At 53.3% G+C, this 19,128-nt stretch overlaps 2 protein-coding genes across 3 annotated transcripts; both read right to left on the bottom strand.

The window, feature by feature from the left end:
• Nucleotides 1-7,480: 7,480 nt before the first annotated feature.
• ZGLP1 (zinc finger GATA like protein 1) lies at nucleotides 7,481-13,869 on the bottom strand. Its single transcript, XM_039465887.2, has 5 exons — nucleotides 13,116-13,869; nucleotides 11,965-12,330; nucleotides 9,162-9,247; nucleotides 8,706-8,799; nucleotides 7,481-7,890 (listed from the first exon to the last, which is right to left on the bottom strand). Exons 1-5 carry the CDS (start codon nucleotides 13,250-13,252, stop codon nucleotides 7,773-7,775), a joined length of 801 nt encoding a protein of 266 aa, XP_039321821.1. The 5' UTR covers nucleotides 13,253-13,869; the 3' UTR covers nucleotides 7,481-7,772.
• An 89-nt stretch (nucleotides 13,870-13,958) lies between these two features.
• FDX2 (ferredoxin 2) lies at nucleotides 13,959-19,042 on the bottom strand. Of its 2 annotated transcripts, none has more exons than XM_074384645.1 (5): nucleotides 18,783-19,042; nucleotides 18,639-18,690; nucleotides 18,321-18,427; nucleotides 14,555-14,699; nucleotides 13,959-14,386 (listed from the first exon to the last, which is right to left on the bottom strand). In XM_074384645.1, exons 1-5 carry the CDS (start codon nucleotides 18,922-18,924, stop codon nucleotides 14,230-14,232), a joined length of 603 nt encoding a protein of 200 aa, XP_074240746.1. In that variant the 5' UTR covers nucleotides 18,925-19,042; the 3' UTR covers nucleotides 13,959-14,229. The 2 variants fall into 2 exon arrangements, with proteins under 2 accessions (XP_074240746.1, XP_003939000.1); XM_003938951.4 differs by having other exon boundaries at nucleotides 14,555-14,642.
• Between the last annotated feature and the right edge of the window lie 86 nt (nucleotides 19,043-19,128).

The following is a 19,128-nucleotide window of genomic DNA, read 5'->3' as shown; positions in this document are numbered from 1 at the left end:
GCTTGAACCTGGGAGGCGGAGACTGCAGTGAGCTGAGTTCACGACACTGCACTCCAGCCTGGCTACAGAGCCAGACTTCATCCTCCCCCCCCCCCGCAAAAAAAAAAAAAAAAGCTGGGCGGTAGTGGCACACCTCGGATTGCAGGTAGTGCCTGTAATCCCAGCTACTCAAGAGGCCGAGGCAGGAGAATTGCTAGAACCTGGCAGGTGGAGATCTTGCCACTGCACTCCAGCCTGGGCGACAGAACTAGACTCTGTCTCAGGAAAAAAAAAAAAAAAAAAAGTGGGCCGGGTGCGGTGGCTCACGCCTGTAATCCCAGCACTTTCAGAGGCCTAAGCGAGTGTATTACCTGAAGTCGGGAGTTCAAGATCAGCATGACCAACATGGAGAAACCCCGTCTCTACAAAAAATACAAAAAATTAGCTGGACGTGGTTGGGGGGTGCCTGTAATCCCACCTACTCAGGAGCCTGAGGCAGGACAGTTGCTTGAACCTGGCAGGTGGAGTTTGCAGTGAGCCGAGATCATGCTATTGCACTCCAGCCTGGGCAACAAGATCAAAACTTCATCTAAAAAAAAAATGTGTTTGCCGGGTGTGGTGGCTCATGCCTGTAATCCCAGGACTTTTGGGAGGCCCAGGTGGGAGGATCCCTTGCACCCACAAGTTTCAGACCAGCCTGGGCGACATAGTGAGACCCTACAGAAAATGTTTCCAAAAAAAATTTTTTTTTTGAGATGGAGTCTTACTCTGTCACCCAGGCTGGATGGCAGTGGTATAATCTTGGCTCACTGCAACCTCCACCTCCCAAGTTTAAGCAATTCTCCTGCCTCGGCCTCACAAGTAGCTGGGACTATAGGCATAATATCTGTATTTTTAGTAGAGACAGGGCTAATTTTTGTATTTTTAGTAGAGATGAGATTTCACCATGTGGGCCAGGCTGGTCTTGAACTCCTGACCTGAGGTGATCCACCTGCCTCGGCCTCCCAAATCACTGGGATTACAGGTGTGAGCCACTGTGCCCAGCCTATTTTTCAAAAATTAGCCAGACATGGTGGTGCATGCCTGTAGTCCCAGCTACTTGGGAGGCTGAGGCAGGAGGATCCTTTGAGCCCAGGAAGTTGAAGCCACTGATAGCTATGATATCGCTATTGCAGTCCAGTCCAGGTGACAGAACAGGACCCTGTCTCTAAAAACAAACTCCAACAACAAAAAAAAAAAAAAAAAAAAAAAAAAAACTTTTTTTTTTTTGATATGGAGTCTTACTCTGTCGCCAGGCTGGAGTGCAGTGACACAATCTCGGCTCACTGCAACCTCTGTCTCCTGGATTCAAGCGATTCTCCTACCTCAGCCTCCCGAGTAGCTGGGACTACAGGTGCCCACCACCACACTGGCTAATTTTCTTTTTGCATTTTTGGTAGAGACAGGGTTTCACCATATTGGTCAGGCCGGTCTTGAACTCCTGACTTCATAATCTGCCTGCCTCAGCCTCCCAAAGTGCTGGGATTACAGACGTGAGCCACCTCGCCCCGCCCCCAAAACTTTTTTTGAACACCTACTATATGTCAGGCACAATCCAAGCTGTCTTTTCTCAGCATGACCTAGAGCTTATCATCTCTCAGTGCCTGTTTCCTGCTCTCTTTGAACTCCTGGGGAGGGGTGGGGGCCTAACTCCTCCCTCCTCCTCCCTGCCACTTATCTCTTCCTCCCAGCACTGCCCTCTGGTCCGGGTCACTCTAGAAGGTGGGAGCTAGGTGCTTTCCCCAGGCCTGGTTGCCAGCAGAGCTGAGGCCGCCTTGCCAAGATGGGTGGAGCCCCTCTCCATCGCCCCCCTGCCCTGAGACCTCGGTGAGACCTCCCTGGGTGGGCAGTGGCTGATGCTATCTATGGGTGTTAGCCCTCACCACGTCACCCCTGCCCCACCCTCAAAACATCCTTCATCCTGTGTCCACCCACAGTGCCTCAGTTTACCCCCACCCTGCCTTTCCACTCGGCCCATCATGATTCAGAACAGACACACGAAGGGTATCCGCTGCACCCCCATCGCACGGCACCATCCGCCTCACCCCCAACAGCATAAGGCACAGCAGCTGGGCCTCCTCCCCACCAGCCTCCTTCTCTCCCCCTCCTCCCTCAAAAGTAGGAACACAGAGCCCTGGAGAAGGAAGCCAGCCCCATGCAAACATGTAATGAGCAAAGATGAGACAGGGAAATGACACGAGAGGGCAGGCCAGTGCTGGGTGCTAGAGCCGAAAAGAAGCCAAAAAGACACCAGCCAGGGGCAGCCCTGCCACTCACGCCACCTCAACTTTTCTGCCTGTGCCCCCCCCACCCCACTCAATGATCTGTCTCCACTTCTGCTGCCCTCAAGTTCTCTTTCAGAGCCTTCAGATGAGATATTGATTTTATTAGGTTGGCACAAAAGTAATTGCTGTTTTTGCCATTGAAAGTAATGGCAAAGGCCAGGCTTGGTGGCTCATTGCTATAATCCCAGCACTTTGGGAGGCTAAGGCCGGCAGTTCACAAGGTCAGGAGTTCGAGACCAGCCTGGATAACATGGTGAAACCCTGTCTCTACTAATAGTACAGAAAAAATTAGCTGGGCATGTTGGCACACACCTGTAATCCCAGCTACTTGGGAGGCTGAGGCAGAATTGCTTGAATCCTGGAGGCGGAGGTTGCAGTGAGCTGAGATCGAGCCACTGCACTCCAGCCTGGACCACAGAGTGAGACTCTGGGTGGCAGCAGGGGGTTGGTGGGGAGGGAGAAAGTCATGGCAAAAACTACAATTACTTTTTTTTTCTTTTCTTTCTTTTCTTTTTTTTGTGGGGGGCGGTGGTGGAGCCTCACTCTATGGCCCAGGCTGGAGTGCAGTGGCATGATCTTGGCTCACTGCTGCCTCTGCCTCCAGGGTTCAAGCGATTCTCCTGCCTCAGCCTCCCAATGAGATTACAGGCACTCACCACTACCCTCAGCTAATTTTTGTACCTTTAATAGAGATGGGGTTTCACCATGTTGGCCAGGCTGGTCTCGAACTCCTGATCCACCCACCTCAGCTTCCCCAAGTCCTGGGATTACAAGCAGGCATGAGCCACGGCACCCAACTTTTTTTTTTTTTTTTTTTTTTTTTCTGAGACGGAGTCTCGTTTTGTCGCCCAGGCTGGAGTGCAATGGCTCGATCCCACTGCAGCCTCCACCTCCTGGGTTCAAGTGATTCTCCCACCTCAGCCTCCTGAGTAGCTGGGATTACAGGCGCCCGCCATAACGTCTGGCTCATTTTTGTATTTTTAGTAGAGAAGGGGTTTCACTACGTTGGCCAGGCTGGTCTCAAACTCCTGACCTCAAGTGATTTGCCCACCTCGGCCTCCCAAAGTGCTGGGATTATAGGCAGGAGCCTCCATGTCTGACCTACTTAACTCTTTTATCTCCTTGCACACTTTTTCTCTGTGGCCCAGTCACAACTTAACATCTTCGTAGACATATACCTGAGTTTTGTTTGTTTGTTTTTTCTTTGAGACAGAGTTTCACTCTGTCACCCAGGTTGGAGCACAATGGCGCGATCTCGGCTCACTGCAACTTCTGCCTCCCGGGTTCAAGCAATTCTCCTGCCTCAGCCTCCTGAGTAGCTGAGACTAAAGGTACATACCACCATGCCTGGCTAATTTTTCGTATTTTAGTAGAGACAAGAGTTTCACTGTTTTGCCCAGGCGGGTCTTGAACTCCTGAGCTCAGGCAATTCACCCACCTTGGCCTTCCAAAGTGCTAGGATTACAGGGGTTAGCCACCCTGCCTGGCCTCTGAGTACTTTGTTTTTCTGAGATGGAGTCTCGCTCTTTTGCCCAGGCTGGAATGCAGTGGCCCATTCTCAGTTCTGTCTCCTCTGTCTCCCCAGTTCAAGTGATTCTCACTGCAACCTCTGCCTTCCGGGCCTGGGTTCAAGTGGTTCTCCTGCCTCAGCCTCCTGAGTAGCTGAGACTACAGGTGTGCACCACCACGCCTAGCTATTTTTTTTCTATTTTTAGTAGAGACTGCCTTGTTGCCCAGGCTGGTCTCGAACTCCCGAGTTAAGGCAATCCGCCCACCTTGGTCTCCCAAAGTGCTAGGATTACAGGCATGAGCCACCGTGCCTGGCCTCTCAGTATTCTTTTTTCTTTTTACTGTTTCCTACATCAGCCCCAGTAGAGCCACTGAGTGCCCTCGTTGGGGCCAAGCACACGCAGATGCTCAGTAAATGTTGAATACGTGGGTAAGGACAGCCCAGAGCTTGCAGACCTGTGTTGAAAGGGTGTCCCTGAAGAGAGCTTCTCTCCAGTTGGCACTGGAGAGGCCTGTCATGGGCAAGGAGGTAGCTGTGATGACCTCAGACCTGAGAAATCCTGCGACGGTAGGGGAGATGGCTGTGAATAATGTAACCATGAGCCAGACAGAGAATGGAAATTCTGGTAGGTTCTAAGAGGTAGGCCAGCGAGGGGCTGAACTAGAGGTTGACATAGGGTGAGAGTGGGAATGTCTATTTTATTTTATTTTTTATTATTTTTTAAAGACAGGGTCTCACTCTTGCTCAGGCTAGAGGGCAGTGGCATGATCACAGCTCACTGAAGCCTCAATTTCCCTGGCTCAAGTGATCCTCCCAGCTCAGCCTCCCAAGCAGCTGGGACTATAGGTGCTCGCCACCACACCTGGATAATTTTTATATTTTTGGTAGAGACAGGTTCTCACCATGTTGCCCATGCTGGTCTTGAACTCCTGGGTTCACGTGATCCCCCTGCCTTGGCCTCTCAAAGTGCTTGAATTATAGATGTGAGCCACCACACCCGGCTTATTTTATTTTGAGATGGAGTCTCGCTCTGTCACCAGGCTGGAGTGCAGTGGCGTGATCTCAGCTCACTGCAACTTCCACCTCCCGGGTTCAAGTGATTCTCCTGCCTCAGCCTCCCGAGCAGCTGGGACTATAGGCACGTACCACCATGTTTTGTTTTGTTTTTTTTTTTTAGTAGAAATGGAGTTTCACCATGTTGGTCAGGATGGTCTCAATCTCTTGACCTCATGATCCACCCACCTTGACTTCCCAAAGTGCTGGCATTACAGGTATAAGCCCCTGTGCCTGGTCCCTAATTTATTATTATTATTATTTTAGATGGAGTCTGTGTTGCTGAGGCTGGAGTTCAGTGGCTAGATCTTGGCTCACTGCAACCTCCGCCCTCTGGGTTCAAGCGATTCTACTCCCTCAGCCTCCCAAGTAGTTGGGACTACAGGCACATGCCACCATACCCGGCTAAGTTTTGTATTTTTAGTAGAGCTGGGTTTCACCATGTTAGCCAGGCTGGTCTCGAACTCCTGACCTCAGGGGATCGGCCTCCCTCAGCCTCCCAAAGTACTGGGACTATACGCATCAGCCACTGCACCTAGCCTCGAACTCCTGAGTTTAAGTGATCCTCACACCTCAGCCTCCCAGAGTGCTAGGATTACAGGTATGAGCCACCATACCTGGCCTAAGCAGGAGGAAGTGTCTATTTTAGACTTAGTGGTCAAGGAAGGCTTCTCTGAAGAGGTGATGTTGGAGCCAGGCCTCCCCAGGTGATTGGAAAGTGTCAGCCATGGGGAGATGTGGAGGGAGGGTATTCCAGGCCAAGGAAGGGTAAGATCAAGTAATTCAGGGATTTAAAGGCAGAGGAATCTGGACTCCAGGCCTCCCATTCAGGGCTTCCCAGGAGAGACAGGGAGGATCTCATAAGGATGTGTGACTTTGTGGCTCACTCATGCCCACAGCGGGGACCATGCCCATCCTACACACCCTGTTTTTTTTTTTTTTTTTTTTAAGACTGTGTCTCCCTCTGTTACCCAGGCTGGAGTGCAGTGGTATGATCATATTTCACTGCAGTCTTGACCTCCAGGGCTCAAGAGACCCTCCCACCTTAGCATCCTGAGTAGCTGACATTTGGTAGAGAACGGGTCTATGTTACCCAGGCTGGTCTCGAACTCCTAGGTTCAAGCGATCCTCCTGCCTCAGCCTTCTGAAACGCTGGGATTACAGGCATGAGCCACCGCGCCTGGCCCGCCACCCAGTCTTGACTCTCTCTCCTCCCTCCCTCCAAGTGCTGCTGGCCTGTGTGTCCCGCCTGCTCAGGGCTGCCTCTGACTTGTGGCTTTTGACTTCAGGCCTGGGAGACACCCTTTGGATGGGTTAGGGAGTTGGTAAAGTGGGTGGGGGACACAGCAGGGACTGAATGAGGAGAGTGACATGCTGCAGGCAGGGGTTGGGTGAGAGATGAAGAGTCCATTCATGTACACTGCCAGCGTGTGGCATCTATGTGTGGGGGGCGGTTTTTTGTTTGTTTTGAGGAGTCTCGCTCTGTCACCCAGGCTGGAGTGCAGCAGCACAATCTTGGCTCCCTGCAATCTCCACCTCCCAGGTTCAAGCAATTCCCTGCCTCAGCCTCCTGAGTAGCTGGGATTACAGGTGCATGCCACCATGCCCTGCTGATTTTTGTATTTTCAGTAGAGACGGGGTTTTACCATCTTGGCCAGGCTGGTCTTCAACTCCTGACCTCATGATCCACCCACCTTAGCCTCCCAAAGTGCTGGGATTACAGGTTATGTGTTTCACGTGTGTCTTGTGGGTGTGTCCTGTGTGGGCTGTCTGTATCTGTGTATGACTCAGCCACGTGTCAGCACATCCCTGTCAATGTGTGTCTGATGTGTTTGTCAGCACGCACGGCTCTGTCTGCAAATGTCTGTCTTGCATGTGTCTTTTTTTTTTTTTTTTAATCTTTTTTGGAGACAGAGTCTTAATCTGTCACCTAAGCTGGAGTGCAGTGGCATGACCTTGGCTCACTGCAACCTCCACCTCCCAGGTTCAGGCAATTCTCCTGCCTCAGCCTCCCAAGTAGCTGGGATTACAGGCCCATGCCACCACACCTGGCGAATGTTTGTATCTTTAGTAGAGACAGGGTTTCACCATGTTGGCCAGGCTAGGCTCAAACTCTTGACCTCAAGTGATCTGCCCACCTCAGCCTCCCAAAGTGCTGGGATTACAGGCATGAGCCACTGCACCTGACTTGTGTGTGTCTTTCTGTGTCTGTTGTATGTCTCTGGGGGTATCAGCTGTTTCCCTGCATGGGAGGTTGCGGTGAATGTGGCTGATTCCCTGTGTCGGGGGCTGCTGTCTGCATATAAGACCGTGTCTTGGCAGCGCATGGCGTCTCAAACCTGTAATCCCAGCACTTTGGGAGGCTGAGGAGGGCAGATCACAAGGTCTGGAGTTGAAGACCAGCCTGGCCAATATGGTGAAAACCCATCTCTACTAAAAAAAATACAAAAATTACCCAGGCAGGGTGGGACGCCTGTAGTCCCAGCTAGACCAAAAAAGGCTGTGTGTCTGTGCGTGTGTATGTGTGTGCCCCTCACAACCCAAACGAGCAAACACCTGTCCACCCTCCCGGCTGGCGAGGGGCACAGGAGGTGGGATTCCGAATCACAGGCTCTTTCTGAGTATCTCTCTGTACTTTATTGTCCCTACTGTAACAATGCTCATCATTCCTGAAAACGTCTCCTGAGGGGGCCTCGGCCGAGGCTGACTGGAGAAAAAGGGGCCAGTGACCCCTAGCAGGCTCTGCTGCCTGAGGCCTGGGTCTTCCCCCGGGGTCCCTGAATTGGGAGATGGCAGACAGGAGGCAGGCCAGCTCCTTGCCCGGTTCTCCTAGGATTGCTGCTTCTGCCCATTCTCCTACTGGTGAAACTGAGGCAGAAGAAGCGGCTCAGCAGGGGAAGGCAAGTTTAATCTTCCTGAATGGGGTCCAGGGACACTCCGCATCTGCCACATAGCTTCTTGGGCTGGACATTTTTCCTGGGCACCAGCCAGCAGCTGGAGCAACGAGTGCCATATTTCTTGTACCTAGGGTTGGGGGACAAGAAACTGCCATTTAAGATGCAGTGGGGGCCCAGAAACCACTGCAGGAAACCACCTTTCCCAAGAGGTAGGTGTTTTTTTGTTTCGTTTGCTTTTGTTTGTCTTTTTTGAGACGGAGTCTCGCCCTGTTGCCCAGGCTGGAGTGCCGTGGCACGGTCTCAGCTCACTGCAACCTCCGCCTCCCAGGTTCAAGCGATTCTCCTGCCTCTACCTCCCAAGTAGCTGGGACTATAGGCACCTGCCACCATACCTGGCTAATTTTTTGTATTTTAGTAGAGACAGGGTTTCACCATGTTGGCCAGGCTGCTCGAACTCCTGACCTTGTGATCCACCTGCCTCGGCCTCCCAAATTGCTGGGATCACCGGCGTGAAAACCTCGCCTGGCCAGAGGTAGGTGTTTTGCTTTTTTTTTTTTTTTTTTTTTTGAGATGGTGTTTCGCTGTTGTTACCCAGGCTGGAGTGCAATGGCACAATCTCGGCTCACCGCAACCTCTGCCTCCTGGGTTCAGGCAATTCTCCTGCCTCAGCCTCCCGAGTAGCTGGGACTACAGGCGTGCACCACTCATGCCAGCTAATTTTTGTATTTTTAGTAGAGGCGGGGTTTCACCTTGCCGACCAAGATGATCTGGATCTCTTGACCTCGTGATCCACCCGCCTCGGCCTCCCAGAGTGCTGGGATTATAGGCGTGAGCCACCGCGCCCGGCCCAGGTGTTTTGCTTTTTGCTTTCCCCAAACCCCACGCTGATGACACACGGACTGATTTGGGGACCTCCACCTCTCCCTCCACCATTCTAAGGACCTGATCCCACAGGCGTTGCAGAGAGGGGTTCCATCTTCAGCATCTCTCCAGAGCGGGGTCCGCTGGGTCCGACAGGAAGCACAGCGCCGGAGCCCTGAAGGGTGAGAGGTCAAAGGGCAGGGATCAGAGGTGACATATGTGAGCTCAGGAGGCCTGTGCGGGGAGAGGCATTTTGTGGGGGTCTCTGTCAAGGCCCCACCTGGCTCTGAGCCAGCCCTGGGAGTTGCCAGCTCTAAGCTACAGCAAAAGCCAGGAAGGGAGACAGATGGCAGTACTCCGCAGAGGAGGAAGCTGGGGGTGGGGGTGACTCAGCCCGAGTGGAGGGGGCGCTGCGACTCCTCCTGGAGGCCTCTAAATGGGGAAGCAAAATGGAGAAGGGGGGGCAGGGAGAAAAGCAGGGAAGGCAGGAAATTGGCCCCCCAAAATATTTATAGCTCTTAGGCTTTCAGGACTCACCCAGGGCCTCCGTGTCTCCTGGGTGGGCTGCGGGGCCCTCAGCAGCGTCTGCAAGAGGTTCCTGAGAGCGGCTACTACAGGGAAGGCTGCGGGGCAGACAAGGTATCAGCATCGGGGGGTCCACAACTTGTCCCCCATAGCCCCCCAAAATGAAGACTTAGTATCAAGGTATCAGGCATCCTCCAAGGAAGCAACTGATATCTGAACGGCCTGGTTTTGCCTCTCATTAGTAATATTATTATTATTATTATTATTGGAGATGGAGGCTCGCTCTGTCGCCAGGCTGGAGTGCAGTGGTGCCGTCTCAGCTCACCGCCACTTCCGCCTCCCAGGTTCAAGCAATTCTTGTGCCTCAGCCTCCCAAGTAGCTGGGACTACAGGTGCGCAACACCACACCTGGCTCATTGTTGTTTTTGTTTTTTTGTTTTTTGTTTTTTTTGAGACGGAGTTTTGCTCTTGTTACCCAGCCTGGAGTGCAATGGCACGATCTCGGCTCACCGCAACCTCCGCCTCTTGGGTTCAGGCAATTCTCCTGCTCAGCCTCCTGAGTAGCTGGGATTACAGGCACGCGCCACCACGCCCAGCTAATTTTTTGTATTTTTTTTTTTAGTAGAGACGGGGTTTCACCTTGTTGACCAAGGTTGGTCTCGATCTCTTGACCTTGTGATCCACCCGCCTCGGCCTCCCAAAGTACTGGGATTACAGGCTTGAGCCACCGCGCCCGGCCCTCATTGTTGTATTTTAAGTAGAAAGGGGGTTTCGCCATGTTGGCCAGGCTGGTCTCAAACCCCTGACCTCAAGTGATCCACCCCCCTCAGCCTCCCAAAGTGCTGGAATTAAAGGCATGGCCACTGTACCCAGCCTAATTATTATTATTATTTGAAAAATAGTAGGCACAGGACAGGCTGCCAGATTCCATCCCAGTTCTCCATGTCCTTACTGTGTGAGTCTGGACACATTACCTCCCACGCCAAAGAGTGCCTCAGTTTCCTTGGCTTCCCAATGTTTTTTTTTTTTTTCTTTGAAAAATTTATTGATTGATTTTTAAAAAGAGATGGGAGCCTGGGCAACACAGGAGACCCCAATCTCTACAAACATAAAAAATTAGCCAGGAGTGGTGGTGCAGGCCTCTGCTCTCTGCTCCCAGCTACTTGGGAGGCTGAAGTGGAAGGACAGCTTGGGCCAGGGAGGTCAAGACTGCAGTGAGCCATGATTATGCCACCGCACTCTAGCCAGGGTGACAGAGTGAGACCTTGTCTCAAAAAAAAGAAAAGGCCAGGCAGGCATGGTGGCTCACGCCTGTAATCCCAGCACTTTGGGAGGCTAAGCCCAGAGGATCCCTTTAGGTCAAGAGTTCAAGACCAGCCTGGCCAACATGGTGAAACGCTGTCTCTACTAAAAGTACAAAAATTAGCCAGGCATGGTAGTGGGCGCCTGTAATCCCAGCTACTAAGGAGGCTGAGGCAGGAGAATTGCTTGAATCCGGGAGGCAGAGGTTGCAGTGAGCCGAGATTGTGCCACCGCACTCCAGCCTGTGACAGACTACAACTCCATCTCAAAAACAAAAATATTTCAACTTGTTTTGGCAGCATGATTTAAAAAGTCATAATTATATATATATATATTTTTTTAGTGCATAAAAATTTTCTGGGGGTTGTAAATAATGATAATTTTTATAATGATAATCAGTAAATAAAAATTAGAGGCGGGGTCTCGCTATGTTGCCCAGGCTGGGCTCCCACAATCTTCCCACTTTAGCCTCCCACAGTGCTGGGATTACAGGCGTGAGCCACCACGTCCAGCTCCCCAAGGCTTTTTTTTTTTTTTTTTGAGATGTCGCTCTGTCGCTCAGGCTGGAGTGCAGTGGTGCTGTCTCCGCTCACTGCAGCCTCCACCTCCCAGGTTCAAGCGATTCTCTTGCCTCAGCCTCCCGAGTAGTTGGGATTACAGGTGCCTGCAACCATGCCCAGCTAATTCTTTGTATTTTTAGTAGAGAGGGGGTTTCATCATGTTGGCCAGGCTGGTCTCAAACTCCTGACCCCAGGTGATCCACCTACCTTGGCCTCCCAAAATGCTGGGATTACAGGTGTGAGCCAATGTGCTCAGCCTCCCAAGGCTTTTGAATCAGCCCATACACATCAAATACTGCCTGTTAACCTCTTTTTTGTTGTTGTTATTGTTGTTTTTGAAACATAATCTAGCCCTGTCACCCAGGCTAAAGTGCAGTGGCACAATCTTGGCTCACTGCAGCCTCTGCCTTCCAGGTTCAAACAATTCTCCTGCCTAAGCCTCCCAAGTAGCTGGATTACATGTGCCCACCACCATGCTCGGCTAATTTTTGTATTTTTAGTAGAGATGGGTTTCGCCATGTTTGCCAGGCTGGTCTCGAATTCCTGACCTCATGATCCAGCAGCCTCAGCCTCCCAAAATGCTGGGATTCCAGGCGTGAGCCACTGTGCCCAGCCTACCTCTTACTGTCATCACCAACAAATTGTAGCTGTTAGCATTATTGGGAAAAATCAGCGCAGCCACAGCTGCAGCCTAAGCAGGGCCAGGCCTGCCTGATTCATAAAGAGACACCGGGTCTCACACTGGGGAAGCGGGGAGTGGGGACAGATGGCTGAGTCAGGAGCTGCAGGCCTGGATCTGGCACCAGCTCAAGGTGTCAACCAGAGACTGGGCCACGTGTAACACAGGGCACGTGTGAGGGTCCACACTGACACCAGAGAGCACCCCTGCCTCCCACACTCATGTTTGCATTGTTACAGGGAGAAAGGGTGCCCTGGCCTCAGCCAGCCCCTACCTGTACGAGGGGATGATCAACAGGCTGGCGTCCGGCTTTATCTGAAACCTCAGAGTCACCCCCTCGAACCCCGGGTCCACTTTCTCGGTGCCCCGGCAGGGGTTCAGCTGCTTCCGGGGCCTTCTCTGGGGTGGGGTAAGGGGAGTACCCGAGGGCTGCAGACGGCGGCCCTTCTGGCTGATCCGGGTCTGTGTGTCCTTGGAACCCCTGTCCAGCGGCAGGTGGCCCTGAGTCCCCAGAGCCATCGGCTCCCAGCAAGGCCCCAGGACCTGGGTGTCCAGAGCAGGGGACTGATCCAGCCCCTCCACTGTCTCTTGGAGGAAGCGCAGAGCGGTGACGGAGTTCTGGCATGCAGGCCAGAGGGACCTGGGGACAAGGGCAGTGGGGTCACTCTTGGGGGACTCCTGGGTTCAGCCGACTAGGGTCCGGCTCTTTGCTAGCTGTGTACTCCTGGGCTGGCTACACACCCCACCTGAGGCTCAATCATTTCTAACTTTGGGTCGAAGGTTTACAAGTTGCAAAGTAATTGCAATTCACCTCGCCTACTGTGGGCCGGCCAGGCACATTCTCAGCCCTCGACATCAATCAACCCCTTACGGCACCCGTAGATCACCCCGGCAGGGACCGCCCTGGGTGACCGAGGCAGGGTTTCCAGCCTCTGGCTGCACGATCGAGAAAAAGGTTACTTTTTTTCTTTGTGTTTCTTTTAGAGACTGAGCCTCACTTTGTAGCCCCGGATGGAGTGCAGGGGCGTGAGCAGGACTCAGTGCAGCCTAGAATTTCTGGGCTCGAGCGATCCTTCCGCCTCAGCCTCCCGAGTAGCTGGGACTTACAGGCATGCGCCACCACGCCAGCAGGCTTGCTGTAATATGATTACGATTCTTATCATTTTCATTCTTATTGCGTTGCCCTCCATAACCCCTGGATGACTCCTGGGGAGTGCCTACATCAGCCCCAGAGGCATGGAATTGCATGGCCTCTGATCCCGGAGATGACCCCAAGTGTCTCTGTGGACCAGAACCTCTTTTGTAAGTTTCAATAACTATTATAAAATTGCCACTTTTCTATCACACCAGCAACAAGAGGTCATGACCCCCTGATCACTGGGCCAGGTGGTGAAGGGTCCGGGGAAGGGGTTTGGCCTTACGCACCTCCCACTGGTTCTCCGGCATCCTGGGGTCCTCGGCCTCTCCTGGGAGGAAGATCCTCCCAGCGGCTCCAGGTCCAGACAGGGCAACGCCAGCAGCTTTGCTGCCACTGAGGAGTTCGGCGCTGGTTTGGCCTCCATTGTGCCCCAGCCCAGTCCCCTCCCTAATTTCACTCGGCCCCGCCCCGCTGAGCCCACCCGATGAAACCCACCTGGGAGGGGCGGGACCTGCGTGGTGTGGGCGCTCCTGACTGAGGATGTGATGAGTTCCAGCTGAGAGCGACCAGCCTTGGCGGCGCCTTTCCTTTTCCTGGCTTCAGGTCATCTGCGCACCCCTGCGTGCCAAGAGCCGCCTGGACCCCACCAAATCCCTCCGCAACAGAGGGGGCGGGGCCTCCCACGGGGGCCCTCCCCCTCGGAAATGGGGGCTCCCAGGCCTCTGCCTCAGATCCCCAGTAAGATCTCAGATGCCAGAGAGAAGAGAGCCGGAGTTCCAGCACAGCTGATGCAGGTGTGTGTTTTTGTTTTTGTGAGACCGAGCCTCACTCTCTCACCCAGGCTGGAGTGCAATGGCCTGATCACTGCTCCACTGCAGCCTACATCTCCTGGGCTTAAGAGATCCTCCCATCTCAATCTCCCGAGGAGCTGGGAGCACAAGCACTTACCACCACTCCATGCCAATTTTTACTTTTTTATAGAGACAGGGTCTCGCCATGTTGTCCAGGATGGTCTTAAGCTCCTGGCCTGAAGTGATCCTCCTACCTTGGCCTCCCAAAGTGCTGGGATTACAGGTGTGAGCCATGTGCAGACCCCAGATCTGTCCCCCAAGGACACTCAACATGCTGGGGCCTGTGATACTGATTTATTGCAGCTCCAATCTGAGTCCACTCCTACTCACACCCCGATTCTCAGGGGCATGGGGAAGGCCACCCAACAAGGCACCCTGTCCCCACCAGGGCCTGGACATGGGAACCTCTCCAAAGCAGGGGTGCTGTCCTTCTCAGGGGCTTCCACATCTCTCCCGGGCCTGTCCAAGCTCTGGGCAGGGCTGGCACGTGGCTATTCCCTCAGTCTGGGCCCTGGGGCCTTGGCAATGTGGAAAGGTCTAGGCACCCATGTCAGTGGGGCTTGGGGACGTGGCCATCCACGTAGAAGTTCCTGGTGATCTTGGGCAGAGTGAATTCCGCTCCTTCCAGCTCCCGCGTCAGCACTATCTGGCAGCCCAGACGTGAGTTCTCCTGGAGGAGGGGCGCCATGTCTAGCATGTCGTCTTCCCTGGGGTGGTGACATGGGCAGTGTTAGCCGGGGGCATGCTGGTTGTGGGGTGGGGTGGGGCGGGGTGGGGAAAGCAGTTCCTCTTCCAGGAGCTGGAAATGGGAAGAACAGTGGGGGCTGTCCAGAAGTCCAAGCTGCAGCTCCCAGCTGCAGGGCTGCCCTACTCACCTCTCCTCGGGAGGAGGCAGGAGATCCAGGTGGTCTTCACTCACATACACATGGCAGGTGGAGCAGGCCAGGGAGGCTTCGCAGGCCCCTAGGGGCGGGAAATGAAGTGGGTGCAGGTCAGCGGCACAGTCAGGAGGGGGCTGCTCTGTGAAGGGAAGGGCAAAGAGAAGCCCTCTCTTCCACCACGTGCCTCAAGTCTCCCTCCCAGGCCTGCAGCCCCACAACTAGCCGTTCCCCAGCTTCATACAGGGTTTACAAAGGGACACCCGGGGTGCCCCATTTCTCAGGGACTCCCCAGGAGGCTGCGATGCAGAACCATTAAGGAGCATGGACTTGGCTGCCAGGGAGCTGTGAGGGGAAGGCCAGGCAGGCTCCCAGCAGCCTGTGAACCCTGGCTGTGACCCTATCACTGTGCTGGGCAAATGTGTCCCCATCTCTTGGCTGCTCTTGGTGGATGGACCAGCTGACTCAGTGGTCAGTGTGGTAGGGAAAGGAGTAAGGGATTAGGACTTTTTTTGAGACAGGGTCTCACTCTTGCCCAGGCTGGGGTGCTTTGGCTCCCATCACAGCTTACTGCCTCAATCTCCTGACTTAAGCAATCCTCCCATCCCAGCCTCCTGAGTAGCTGGGACTACAGGTGCACACCACACCACCATGCCTGGCTAATTTTTTTTTATATACGGACTTGCAGTCCATGTTTGTTTCGTTTTTTTGAGATTGAGTTTCGCTCTGGTTGCCGAGGCTGTAATGCAATGGTGCGATCTTGGCTCACTGCAACCTCCTCTTCCCCAGGTTCCAACTACTCTCGTGCCTCAGCCTCCCAAGTATCTGGGATTACAGGCATGTACCACCACAACCAGCTAATTTTGTATTTTTATTAGAGATAAGGTTTCACCATGTTGGCCAGGCTGGTCGCAAACTCCTGACCTCAGCTGATCCACCCATCTCAGCTTCCCAAAGTATTGAGATTACAAGTGTGAGCCCAGCCACCATGCCCAGCCCCCACCCCTTTTTTTTAAGAGATGAGGTTCATGGCCGGGCGCGGTGGCTCAAGCCTGTAATCCCAGCACTTTGGGAGGCTGAGGCGGGTGGATCACGAGGTCAAGGGATCGCGAACATCCTGGTTAACAAGGTGAAACCCCGTCTCTACTAAAAATACAAAAAGTTAGCTGGGCATGGTGGTGCATGCCTGTAATCCCAGCTACTCAGGAGGCTGAGACAGGAGAATTGCCTGAACCCAGGAGGCGGAGGTTGCGGTGAGCCGAGATCGCGCCATTGCACTCCAGCCTGGGTAACAAGAGCGAAACTCCGTCTCAAAAAAAAAAAAAAAAAGAGATGAGGTTCACCATGTTGCCCAGGCTTTTCTCAAACTCCTAAGCCCATGCAATCTGCCTGCCTTGGCTTCCCAAAATGCTGGGACTACAGGTATATGCCACTGCACCTGGCCAGGAATTAGGGTTGAAAGAGACGGAACCTGAGGTTTTCTGCTGACCACCTGCCCTTGGCCACACCCCCCACATCCTCTGATCATAGAGACATGTGCCTGGGGATCATGTCCCTCCTGGCCTAAAACCTTCCAAAAGGTTTTCACACCCAGAACAAATCCAAACTCCTCCACTTAGTCCTTCATCTCCCTCATTATTCATTCCTTTTCTTTTTCACCTTTTAAAGTTTTTTTGTTCTGTTTTGTTGTTGTTGTTATTGTTTTTTTTTTTTTTTGGGACGGAGTTTCGCTCTTGTTACCCAGGCTGGAGTGCAATGGCGCGATCTCGGCTCACCGCAACCTCCGCCTCCTTGGTTCAGGCAATTCTCCTGCCTCAGCCTCCTGAGTAGCTGGGATTACAGGCACGTGCCACCATGCCCAGCTAATTTTTTGTGTTTTTAGTAGAGACGGGGTTTCACCATGTTGACCAGGATGGTCTCGATCTCTCGACCTCGTGATCCAACCGCCTCGGCCTCCCAAAGTGCTGGGATTACAGGCTTGAGCCACCGCGCCCGGCCTGTTATTGTTTTTGAGACAGTCTCACTGTCACCCAGGCTAGAGTGCAGTGGCATGATCTCTACTCATTGCAACCTCCACCTCCCGGATTCAAGCGATTATCCTGCCTCAGCCTCCCACATAGCTGGGATTACAGACTCCCAACCATGACCAGCTAATTTTTGTATTTTTTAGTACAGACGGGATTTCACCATGTTGGCCAGGCTGGTCTCGAACTCCTGACCTCAGGTGATCTGCCCGCCTTGGCCTCCCAAAGTGCTGGGATTACAGGCGTGAGCCACTGTACCCGGCCTTGTTTTGCTTTTTCTGTTTTCCTGCTTTGCATGAACTATACAGTTCACTCCTTGATGCAATTGGAACCCACCCAGCTCATCCCCACCACAGGGCCTTTGCACTGACTGTATCCCTGGCCTGGAGTATCTTCCTTTCTTTTTGTTTCCGGTTTTTTTTTTTTTTTGGTAAATTTTTGAGACGGAGTCATGCTCTGTCACCTAGCAGCTTGGAGTGCAGTGGCGTGATCTCAGCTCAGTGCAACCTTCACCTCCTGGGTTCAAGCAGTTCTCCTGCCTCAGCCTCCTGAGTAGCTAGGATTACAGGCACCCACCACTCTGCCTGGCTGATAATGTTTTGTGTTTTTATTAGAGACACGGTTTCACCATGTTGTCCAGGCTGCTCTTGAACTCCTGACTTTACATGATCTGCCTACCTCAGCTTCCCAAAGGGCTGGGCTTACAGGCTTTGATCATGGACTGTTTCGGTTCTTTTTTATTCTCTCTTTTTTCCTTGGCTGGACCCTTCTTGTCTTCAGGGACTCCACTCACCTGTCCCCCGATTCCCACATCTCCCGTATCTTGTCCCTCTCCCTTTTACTTTATGCATTTATCAGTCAGAAGTAACCGTCTTCCTTTCTGGCTTGACCTGCTCTCCATCGACCTGCCCTTCTCTGTCTGCACTCAGCCTGGCATGTTACAGATGTGCAAGGAACATGTGTCAGGCTGGGTGCCTGTCACTTTGGGAGGCCACGGTGGGTGGACCACCTGTCGGGAGTTTGAGACCAGCCTGGCCAACATGGTGAAACCCCATCTCTACTAAAAGTACAAAACTTAGTGGGGTTTGGTGGTGGGTGCCTGTAATCCCAACTACTCGGGAGGCTGGAGGTTGCAGTGAGCTGACGTGCTATGAGCCATTCATTACACTCCAGCCTGGGCAACAAGAGTGAAACTCCATCTCAAAACAACAACAACAACAAAAAACAACAACAAAAAGAAAGTCAGTGTAGCTAGAATACAGGGAGGCAGGGGCAAGAGAACACAAATTCCACGGAGGCGTCCTAGTGACCGCTAATAAATGCTTAATAAATACGAGCTGGGCTACTCAGAAGGCTGAGGCAGGAGAATCGCTTGAATTCCTGGGGCCTCTGCTGTCACCCCCTTGTTGAAGATGAATTCTTGAAATCTGCCTGCCTGCCCTAGGGCAGAGCCCTGGAGCTGGCCTCCTTTCAGCCCAGTGCCAGAAACCAGCACTCCATGCAGAGGCGGAGGTTTCGGTGAGCTCAGATCGCACCATTGCACTCCGGCCTGGGCGAGAGAGCAAGCCTCCATCTCAAATAAGTAAATAAATAAGATGGGCAACGGATGAGGCCGCAGTGAGAGGTTTGGATTTTAGTCCATAATTGGTCGGAAAAGCCATGAAGAGACACACCTGATTTGTGTTTTTTTTTGGACAAATGGATAAAGACCTCCTTAATTCCCCGTGCCCGGTTCCTACCTTCCAGGTCCACCCCGTGGCGCTGGGCCAGGTGGAGAACATTGTCCCCGACTCTGCCGCTCACTGGGATTCGCTGGCCTGAGCGGTCTACGAACACCACGTTCACCCTGGGGACAGATGGAGGTGCAAATGCCGAATGGGCTCAGGATGATGGGCTCGGGTAGAATCTAGAGTTAGGAAGTCGGGTTTGAGGCTTGACGGACAGGGACTGAAGAGGGCGAAGCAGAAGGGGGACCTCGAGATGAAGCTACAGAGCAAGATGGGGACCGGAGGAGTTTCGTAGAATGAGGAATGAGGGACTTGGCCCCCTGCACTCACACGTCCCCGTGCCGCTCGGGGCCGCCCGCCTCCTCTCCCGCTGGGCGCGAGCCTGGAAAACACGGTTGGGTGAGCGGCTGCACCAAGCCCCGCCCCGCCGGCATCTGATGAGTTACTGCCGCCCGCTCCGGGCGCCCCAAGTACCTGTCGCCTGAAACGTTCTGGTTATTGCCGGCGCCACCGCATCCCCGGACCCCGAAGTGCCCCCAGGTCTATTCCACCAGGTGCCTCTGGCAGCCTGCAGAACCCTGGCTTTCACGCCGCCCCGGGCCATGGAGGCGGCCATGACATGCGTCACGTGACCCGGCGACTGAGCATGCGCCCTACCGGACAGGCGACAGAACGGATTCTAATTACCAGAATATAAGCGCAGATGTTTTCTTAATGCCTGCAGTCACAAGGGAAGAGCAGCGCGAGATCCAATACAGGTAATCCTGCGGGGCCATCCCAAACCTCCCAGTCAAACCCACTGTTTGTTCCAAGAACCAGC

Source organism: Saimiri boliviensis, chromosome 14, assembly GCF_048565385.1.
Source record: "Saimiri boliviensis isolate mSaiBol1 chromosome 14, mSaiBol1.pri, whole genome shotgun sequence".
Taxonomy (NCBI): domain Eukaryota; kingdom Metazoa; phylum Chordata; class Mammalia; order Primates; family Cebidae; genus Saimiri; species Saimiri boliviensis.
The sequence above is the reverse complement of the archived record's forward strand: the minus strand, read 5'-3'. Positions and strand labels throughout refer to the sequence as shown.